The sequence below is a fragment of the Scylla paramamosain genome, chromosome 4 (assembly GCF_035594125.1).
Source record: "Scylla paramamosain isolate STU-SP2022 chromosome 4, ASM3559412v1, whole genome shotgun sequence".
NCBI lineage: Eukaryota > Metazoa > Arthropoda > Malacostraca > Decapoda > Portunidae > Scylla > Scylla paramamosain.
This window is the reverse complement of record NC_087154.1, coordinates 26,957,027-26,967,026: the sequence shown is the minus strand read 5'-3', so window position 1 is coordinate 26,967,026 and position 10,000 is coordinate 26,957,027. Positions and strand designations below refer to the sequence as shown.

The 10,000-nt window shown below is 39.8% G+C and overlaps 1 protein-coding gene across 5 annotated transcripts in view; it reads left to right on the top strand.

Moving 5' to 3' along the window:
• Positions 1-10,000, top strand: part of LOC135099926 (monocarboxylate transporter 1-like) — a 77,793-nt gene that overhangs the window by 3,815 nt on the left and 63,978 nt on the right. For all 5 annotated transcript variants that reach the window (XR_010268448.1, XR_010268447.1, XM_064002626.1 and 2 more), the window contains exon 2: positions 4,525-5,028. Coding sequence is in view for 3 of the 5 variants with exons in the window: in XM_064002626.1 (XP_063858696.1) it covers positions 4,633-5,028 (396 nt within the window). In the remaining 2 variants the exon portion in view is untranslated. The remainder of the gene's footprint in view (positions 1-4,524; positions 5,029-10,000) is intronic.

Here is a 10,000-nt window from a genome sequence, read left to right as displayed (position 1 = left end):
GTGTGTGTGTGTGTGTGTGTGTGTGTGAGTAGGTGGATGGATAAAATCCAAGTATACAACTTATGAGTTAACAGAGTGAAAATTGTACCATTGCCATTCAGTTCATCTGTCAGATTATCAGTCTTACTTTCAAATTAACAATAAATAAATAAATAAATAAATAAATAAATAAAGATAAATGAAACGTAAAAAGTAATCGAATACGCATGACAAACTGCTTCCAGAGGGTGGTGGGACGGCGCCCCCTAATCACTTCCATTACTTTCGACGTTGAGACAGTAGCTCTTCCTTACTTCTAGAATAAAATGTGCGTTACTGTGACAACTCTGACCCCTCATAATTAAACATTAATACCTCCGTTCCCTTCTAGTCTCAGTAAAACTCATTTGAACCAGATGAATTAACTTTCTTTTGGTGGAGGCGCTGAGAGCGACGCCAACTCTATTTTGTAAATCATTCTGACCTCCACCCTCGAACTTGAATTGGTTTTTCATACCAGCAAAACTAACCATGTTTATATTGACAGTTCAATTTCACAGGAATTTCCTGAGCCACTCCTTCATTGTTAGCTCGATTGTCGGGCTGCGGTAGGGGACGGCGGGAGGACCTCGCCTCGGGAGACGTAGTCGGCTGTAACCAGTCACGACTGGTGATGACCGGTTAGATTGGCCGCAGTGAATCACCTCTAGGCGATGTCAGGGGAATTTGGCATATTGTTTCTCTACGCATGCTGTATGACATGATTTTTCCTCTGATTGTCTACTTTTTTTATGGTATAAACATTGAATAAGTGGAGGTGTGCACCTATTAAGAAGGGATAATTTATGGATCAGGCAAACCTGTAATAAGTATGTCTTTTAAAATGTTTAGCACTACATTTACTGGTGAATAATGCAGTGAGCCTACAGACTACTGAATGTTGTGTTTACAAAAAAAGTAAATAAATTCTAACCAACTGAAAAATATATCTTCAGGTATTGGATGGAAAGACATGCTAGGAAATATGTGTGGCTCTCTCTCTCTCTCTCTCTCTCTCTCTCTCTCTCTCTCTCTCTCTCTCTCTCTCTCTCTCTCTCTCTCTCTCTCTCTCTCTCTCTCTCTCTCTCTCTCTCTCTCTCTCTCTCTCTCTCTCTCTCTCTCTCTCTCTCTCTCTCAAATCTTGTCCTTCATTTTATTAATGTCAATATAATGCAGTCGATATGTTCCCATCAGCAAAACCACAAACGCACAGCTTTGACCAGGGACTTCCAGACTGTTGTGCTGTTGTCACACCAGTGCTGTGCTGTGGGAGTGTTTGTTAAGATGAACATTAACGTGATCAAAATGTTGTTCATTGATATATATATTATATATATATATATATATATATATATATATATATATATATATATATATATATATATATATATATATATATATATATATATATATATATATATATATATATATATATATATATATATATATATATATATATATATGTGTGTGTGTGTGTGTGTGTGTGTGTGTGTGTGTGTGTGTGTGTGTGTGTGTGTGTGTGTATGGGTTGATTTATTCTCCCAAAATCATTTTACATTATTATTTTAATAATAATGTCATAAGAATATTGTGTGTTTTTTGTTTGACTCAAACAAAAGCAGACTGGAGATTGAAGGCAAGCAGGGAAGACCAGTAAGAGATAATCAGACTGATCACACAATAGATAAATAAACTAATGATGCTATAACTCATAATAAGTAGAGTTAATATGAATGCGCACCATTTGTCCTAGATCCGAGACCCTCTATTAATAATGGTTTATTAATCAGTGGATGCAGTGCAAGGACTCAAGGGAGGCTGGGACAAATCTGATTGTACCGGACAGCTTTGGTCACAACTAATCTTTTGTTATGGGTTGATAAATGTTATGGTAGTTGTGCGTGTGTGTGTGTATGTGTGTGTGTGTGTGTGTGTGTGTGTGTGTGTGTGTGTGTGTGTGTGTGTGTGTGTGTGTGTGTGTGTGTGTGTGTGTGTGTGTGTGTGTGTGTGTGTGTGTGTGTGTGTGTGTGTGTGTGTGTGTGTGTGTGTGTGTGTGTGTGTGTGTGTGTGTGTGTGTGTGTGTGTGTGTGTGTGTGTGTGTGTGTGTGTGTGTGTGTGTGTGTGTGTGTGTGTGTGTGTGTGTGTGTGTGTGTGTGTGTGTGTGTGTGTGTGTGTGTGTGTGATGACAGCCATGTGACCTAGGACGGCCTTTTATAGTACTGGTGAATAATGTGCACATCCAGCAAGTGAAGGTCGTTATCTTGATGTAATGATGCATCCAAACACTAACGAAGCACGTATTGACAGTCGGCAGGAAATCACTTCACCACATGAAGAGAGAGAGAGAGAGAGAGAGAGAGAGAGAGAGAGAGAGAGAGAGAGAGAGAGAGAGAGAGAGAGAGAGAGAGAGAGAGACTCAAGAAATATCAGTTACACTTATTAAAGGCGTGTAAGGTTGACAGTAGTATTCGAATGTGTTTATGATTTCAGAGTTAGGAACATAATGGTCTTTGCTTTTTCATAGACGTCTCGGTATTTTAATTTCTCTTCTTCTTTATCGCTTAAAGACTGTCTATAGGGCTGGGAATCCTGTTCACTCCTGCCAACTTTATAATTCTCCAATATGTAATGAGGCTTAATTTGTGGCTGTTGATTTGCGTATTGGATGGAGGGTGGTGGAGAGGGAGTTGTAATAGCAGTGAGCCTGAGCAGTTATAGACGAAGACTTACATTAATGAAGAGAAAGTGTTATTGACGCCTCTAGGAGTTGTTCACAGAACGTTTTTCCTTTGACCATTTAACCTTAAAAAAAAAAAAAACCGTTTTTGGACATTTGATAGTAACGACATGCTTGTGGACGAAGTTTCCTGTCCGTATAAAATAACATCCAAAATATGATTGAATGGGAATGTTATTGGTGAAGGGGCCTGTGCACGTAACTTACGAATACAGAATCCCGCTTACAAGCCTTACCGAGGGTGGTGAGTGTTAGTTCGTCAGACAGAGGTTTGAGATCACATGTCACTCCAATCCCCCGCCTTCCATGTTGGTGAGCAGCCTGTACACGAAACTTTTGAATACGGGCATCCCGCATACGAGTCTTACCGAGAGTGCCGAGTTTAAGTTCGTGAGTTAGAGGTTTGGGATTACACACATTACTCAAATACTGTACCTTCCATTTCGTCTTGGGGAAGTGGAGTAACGTGAGATGATCCGGCCCTTCAGAAGGTGGTGTAGCATGCCCCCTCGTCAACACAGGCTGGGAGCACCGCCGGCAGGATGTAGTGCACCCGAAAAATAGCCCTAAAGGTGCACTTGGTCTCCAGCGTTAAATTGAATAAAAATGTAACAGTAAGTAAAATGCCCTTAAAATTTCGAGCCCATAAAATCACCCATGACCGGAGCAGAGTTTGATGGTCTGTTGCTTGGAGTCACTACAGAGGGTGTTGTCTTTGCACAGATAAAGTTCTGGTGGTGCAAGTTTGTCAGCTTATATCTTAAGTATCCCTTATTGTTTATTTTATTTTATTTGTTTATTATTATTTTATTTATGTGTTTGTTTATGTATTTATGGTATTTATTTATTTATTTTATATTTTACTTTATTATTTATTTATTTATTTATTTATTTATTTATTTTTTACTGGTAGTGCCATTTCAGGAGATATATGGGTAGATAACTCAGACTCTTGAAGAAAAACAAGAAAAAAAAAGAATACGAGTATGTAAGAGTCTAGGAATTACCCACTCACATTCCTCCTGAAATAGTGTTACCTGAAAAAAAAAAACTGAGACAAATAAATAAATTAATAAATTTATGTGTAATTCATAGATGAAGAACTCTTCTCTGTCACCATTGTAGTAGCATATTTTGTAATACTGAAGAAAGTTATCTGTAACCTGTCATGCAAGATCAAGTGTGTTCAAGGGGAACCAGCAAGCACGAGGCGCGCACGTCATGATCCAACCATAAGGCATCGCCGGCGGCTGGAGCAGATGTTGTTTGGCATCTTGTTGCTCGTGTTTCTTTCTTGACTGACTACTAGGGCATTTGTGAAATATATTGTGGCTCGTGGCATCCTAACGAAACATTCGTATTATGTTACTCATTGTTCTTCTAGTGGAGGTACTTCTTGTTCTTGTTCTTGTTGTTATATATATATATATATATATATATATATATATATATATATATATATATATATATATATATATATATATATATATATACACACATATATATATATATATATATATATATACACACACACACACACACACACACACACACACACACACACACACACACACACACACACACACACACACACACACACACACACACACACACACACACACACACACACACACACACACACACACACACACACACATACACATACAGAGAGAGAGAGAGAAAGAGAGAGAGAGAGAGAGAGAGAGAGAGAGAGAGAGAGAGAGAGAGAGAGAGAGAGAGAGAGAGATTAACACATTTATTTTTCACAGATCTGGGGAAACCACTCCACACTCACCACAGTCATGAGCGTCCGTCCTGCTTAGTCTAGTTCGTCAACAACAATAACAGCGCTGTCCAAACCGTGCATCAACTCCAAGATGAAGCTGGACAAACAGATATCGAAAGACGGTGATAATAAAGAGGAGGAGCGAAAGGAGGTAAAGACCGAAAAGGAAACAAAGGAGGCGATGAATGAGCGCCTCGCAGGCACCTCTACGGGCTCCGTAGAATTCCCTAACAAACTTTTCCAGGACCAGCAGTACTCCAAAATTTCCTTCGATGATGAAACAGAGAAGGTGGAGCAAGAATTGGGGGAGAAATCGACGAAAGAACAATTAGAAATGTCGAAGATTGACTCCAAGTTAGCGCTGGTTAATCTTGAGACGATCAAAGAAGGCGAAGTATTAGAGATTCCACCAGAGGCCGTCTCACCCCAAGGAAGAGACGGAAGAGACTCGATTCCCAGAGCGAGATTCTACTTCGATGACACTACTGTGAGTACCCACTACCTGTCTCCACTACGTTAGGATGCCTGGGTAGCTGATGGGGCGGGGACAGCCTGGTAGTTTTATTTGAATCATGATAAAGCACCTTTTTCATATTTCCCTTTCCTCATGTCACCTGCACCTGATAGATGTGTCTGTCTAGGTTATGGCTGGTGGTCTCAAACGTGCTCAGTACCAGTATAAAAGAAAGGAAGGAAATAGTAGATATAAGAAGAAAGTTTAAATTAACATCGCGTTTTACGGAATTAATTCCTTCATATGCCCCTTCTTTCATTACACTCGTTTTCTCTGATTTTCACCTCTATCTTAAGCTGGTGCAACCTCTGACTTAGCCTCTCATCCTTCCTGTCGAGTGCCTTATTCCGCTTTTCATGCTAAATGAGAAATGTTATGAAATGGAAATTTTATGGAATAAGGAAAAAGAGTATGTGTATGTGTGTTTGTTTGTGTGTGTATGTAATACACAGGATTAGAGATAAGCCCGTGTTGTCCTGTCTCCACATCTGTTTTTATCCAGTTTACTGTGTGTGTGTGTGTGTGTGTGTGTGTGTGTGTGTGTGTGTGTGTGTTTCTCGGCAGATACTACTCAAAATTTACTTGTGTTCCCCTGGCTCGTCTTTGCGCGAAAAAAAGAGCTGAGGCGAAAGCTCTTGCTATAGTTCATCTAACTGGGATTGTTCTAACCAGTTTTCAACTGGAATCCTTGTTCATGGAAGTAAGGTGACGAAACAGGTTACGCTCGACGACAGAGCCTGATGTAATGGTTGCCTAAAAAGGCGGTGTTCATACTTACTAATAATCTCTACGTGAGTGATTAGCGACCCGTTGATAGGACACCACAGGGGGTGCTGAGATCGTCCATCTCTGAGTGAGCAGTCTTGGGTGCGTCATGATTACTCTCTCTCTCTCTCTCTCTCTCTCTCTCTCTCTCTCTCTCTCTCTCTCTCTCTCTCTCTCTCTCTCTCTCTCTCTCTCTCTCTCTCTCTCTCTCTCCTTCGTATACTGTATCGATCAGCTGACGCGTCTGAATCTTTTCCATCGATCAGCTGAGGCGCCGGACTGCACCGAGCTGAGGGAGGGAGGGGAGGGGAGGGGAGGGTGTCAACGCATTGCAGATCAATACTCTTAGAGACTCGACATGTGGAGAAGACTAGCCTAGGTACGTAACGCAAACTAGGTCACTGACTCACCCCAAGGGAAGCCACTGTGGGGTGTATGACCTACTGTATTAACAGACTTGTTTTACGCAACGCTTAGGCAAAAAAAAAAAAAAAAAAAAAAACGCGTTGTCTTTGTCCTTCTTTCGATTTTTTTTTTTCAGTGCTGTAATTAATTTGAAGTACTTTTTGGCCGTGTTGTAATTAAAATGTGTGCTGTTCCTTATTCTGTAGATGCTGTTGGGTTTTTCATCTCTTCAGTGGAGTCTGGAAGCTCTTGATCCTCTCGTTTTATTCTCATCATCCCTTTAACATAACGATCGCATCTTCTTCCTTTGTGTGTGTGTGTGTGTGTGGTGTGTGTGTGTGTGTGTGTGTGTGTGTGTGTGTGTGTGTGTGTGTGTGTATTCCTGCGCATTGCACCGAAAATAGCCCCGCAAATATCGATTGGTCCAAGTTCATTCATCATGTGATCTTGTTGTGAGGTGATGTTCATGAGAAGCACTGTATGTTCCGTCCATCTCAAAGCGTCCCTTCGCAACTTTTTATTGCCATGTTAATTTATCTGAGCAGTGAGTTGAGTAATCACAAGCAGCCAAATGAAGTGTTTACACGTATCGATATCTCCTCCAGCGAATCTAGGTGGGGGTTTCTGGTGACCGTGGGCTGCAGATATGTAAATCACCGCTTAATCTTATCTGATTAGGCAAAGAGCGTGAAGCTGTTTTCAATTACAAATTATATTGGGATAATTGAGAACATTTTTGCAAGGAGAGGAGAGGAAGAGTAAAATTATATGCACTGAGATAGATAGATAGATAGATAGATAGATAGATAGAGAGAGAGAGAGAGAGAGAGAGAGAGAGAGAGAGAGAGTGAGAGAGGAGGAGAGAGAGAGAGAGAGAGAGAGAGAGAGAGCATCTTCCATGACTGTTGGTTGCGTGTGTGGGGACACAGGCCACCCGCCAGGTGTGCACCGGGAGTTCATCCGGTGGGCCTGTTTTTACCGGTTTATTCTAAGGTGATTGACTTCATCGTTTCTTTTTGCTTTTCTCTCTCTCTCTCTCTCTCTCTCTCTCTCTCTCTCTCTCTCTCATCTCTCTCTCTCCTCTCTCTCTCTCTCTCTCTCTCTCTTTATATATATATATATATATATATATATATATATATATATATATATATATATATATATATATATATATATATATATATATATATATATATATATATATATATATATATATTAGTTACTAAAGTTTGCATTTCAAGATCACGTTTTTTTTTTTTTAAATACGTTTTTTCATTAGTCTTGCTCTGGTGCCAAGACACTGCTGAAACGTGGGGCACGGGAGCCGCGCCAGGAGCCAAGGTGACACTTAAAATAATTTTTTGTAGAATTTTTTTTGCCGTGTTTCGGGAGACATCATTATTATATATTTTCAGTAAAACTGTTTTACTAGTTTGTCGTTCCTTCGATACAATAACAAAAGGTAATATAAGATTAGCTATGAAAAATGTTACACAAAAACTAAGAAGCAAAGATACAAGACAGGCATATAAATATGGTCAGTGGAAGGACATTTAGATTGGATGGATGAGGAAATGTTGAGATAATTGATAGTGTCTGATACGCGAGGGTTTGAATATGCAGCTTTCACTGTAGAAGAAGAAATATCTAAGAAGATTGATGTAAGAGAGCTACAGCGAAGTTGACATTAGTTTGACACTTCGTTTTTTGAGGCAAAATAGGATAAGCGAAGGCTGACAACGCTGAATGAGAGAAGATAAAAGGAACTTTGATTAAAATGTTCTAAATACTGAAGGCATTAATAACTATGAGCGAGTGTCTCTAAACTGGGGGATGATAACATATTGGAAAAGAAATTTATCTTCCCAAACAAGCACGTGCGTACACTTACAGTGAGCTGGATGTAAAGGTAGTGACGTCACCATAAGTACGTGCAGATATGCTGGGGATCACGAGGCCTCGTCATATGTAATAAACGAGCTGCATCTCTTATAACAGTAACCATAACGGCTCATAAATACACAAGATATGCCATGGCAGTTTAAACGTTGTTAATGGCCAAATGACAGTGCAGTCGGTTAATAGTTCGAAAGCTTGTCTATAGAGAACGATGTTAAGACTAGTCAGTTTATAATTCATGAGTTTATATGTCAGTGAAATCATCGAACTTGTTCATCAGCTTTCCAACGAAGGAGGCTGTTACCCACTTTAATAAAACCTGTCACATGCAGATGGCGGGAGCACCTCTCAGAAAGCCGTAAGTTTCCAGGTTTTCGAAAGCAAATCAGGAATGTAATCACCCGATAATACGAGATCATTACGCCACGACAGCCTTGTTTTGTGTAGGTAAAGCAAGCAACACAAATGAAATATGCCACGGGCCGATGGGCACACACTCACCGGGTGTTTGGAAGCCTCGACACTTATCCTTAAAGTTTGGATGATTCTCCTCAATAACGCTTTGGGAAGTTGCACTCAAGTGGGCTTTTTTTTTTTTTTTCGAAGTCTTTGTTGTCCTAGACCTGTGCCCTTCCTACATAAAAAAAAAAAAGAATAAATACATAAAATAACAGTTCATTGAAAGCTTACCACCATGGAATCGGTAAAGTTGAAGTCATGCAGGAAAAGGATAAATGTATTGCGTGAACTAAATGTGGACCCGTTAAGATTAATAAGGAAACTAGTCTGACCTCAATGATTGTTTTTCATTGCAGGAAAACTTTTATGCCTCCATTATGAGAGACCATGAATCGGAAACAAAATATATGAATGTTGCTTATTGAAAATGGTGACAAGCGAACCAACCAAGAAAATAACCTCATATTCTAAAATTCTACACGAGTAACCATAGTGAGATGATGTACCAAGACCAATGAGTAAGAAGTGTCGTCCTAACCTGACGAGAGCGGATTATGAGAGCTGCGATGGTCGCTTGGGGTGAATGGGGGAACGTTAAGTCACGAGACAAGGCTTGAAAGAGCTCCAGGCGGCAAAATTTTTTTATCACAAGTTCAGTCATCTTAATTACTCTTAGTCTGCATGATATTAGGTTGCTCTCTCTCTCTCTCTCTCTCTCTCTCTCTCTCTTCCTCTCTCTCTCTCTCTCTCTCTCTCTCTCTCTCTCTCTCCTCATCTCTCTCTCTCTCTCTCTCTCTCTAATGGGAGCTAATCTAACTAACCATAACTCATCTTTCGAGTGCCATTTTTTTCGTGTCATATTTATGTGACTTTTTATTTTAGCGGATTATTTTTCCTGTGGCAATTACTCCTGTGCCATTTGTTTCCCTGCCATTTTTTTTTTTTATCCATACGCTGTTTATTCATGTGCTTATTTTTCCGTGCTGTTTACTTCCCCTTCCCCCCCATTTTATCGAGTATCATTAAGATCACCATATGCGATATTAACAGTTTGTTGTAAATAACTACATACGTACGTGAAATTACATAGAAGTTCCAGTGAGTATTTTCTAATGGTATCGGTATTGACACGAGAGCCATCTAACATTGACTCCGGAAGTGTACCACCATTTATTCGCGGGAGAGGACACAGGTAGGCTAAAGAATGCCACTATGATCGTGAGTGGCCTTTTAGGAGATAGAAAATGAGAAGAAATTATTATCACGCTTTCATATACATTTTTTTTCTTTTCCCGGTTGGTGAAAGAGTATATTATTAGCGAGTGTCTTGGAATAATATGAGAACTTAAAATGTAGTTTCAAGTGGTGTCGTGGATCAGGGAATGTCAGTCCACGACAGAATCTAGGTGGAAATGTT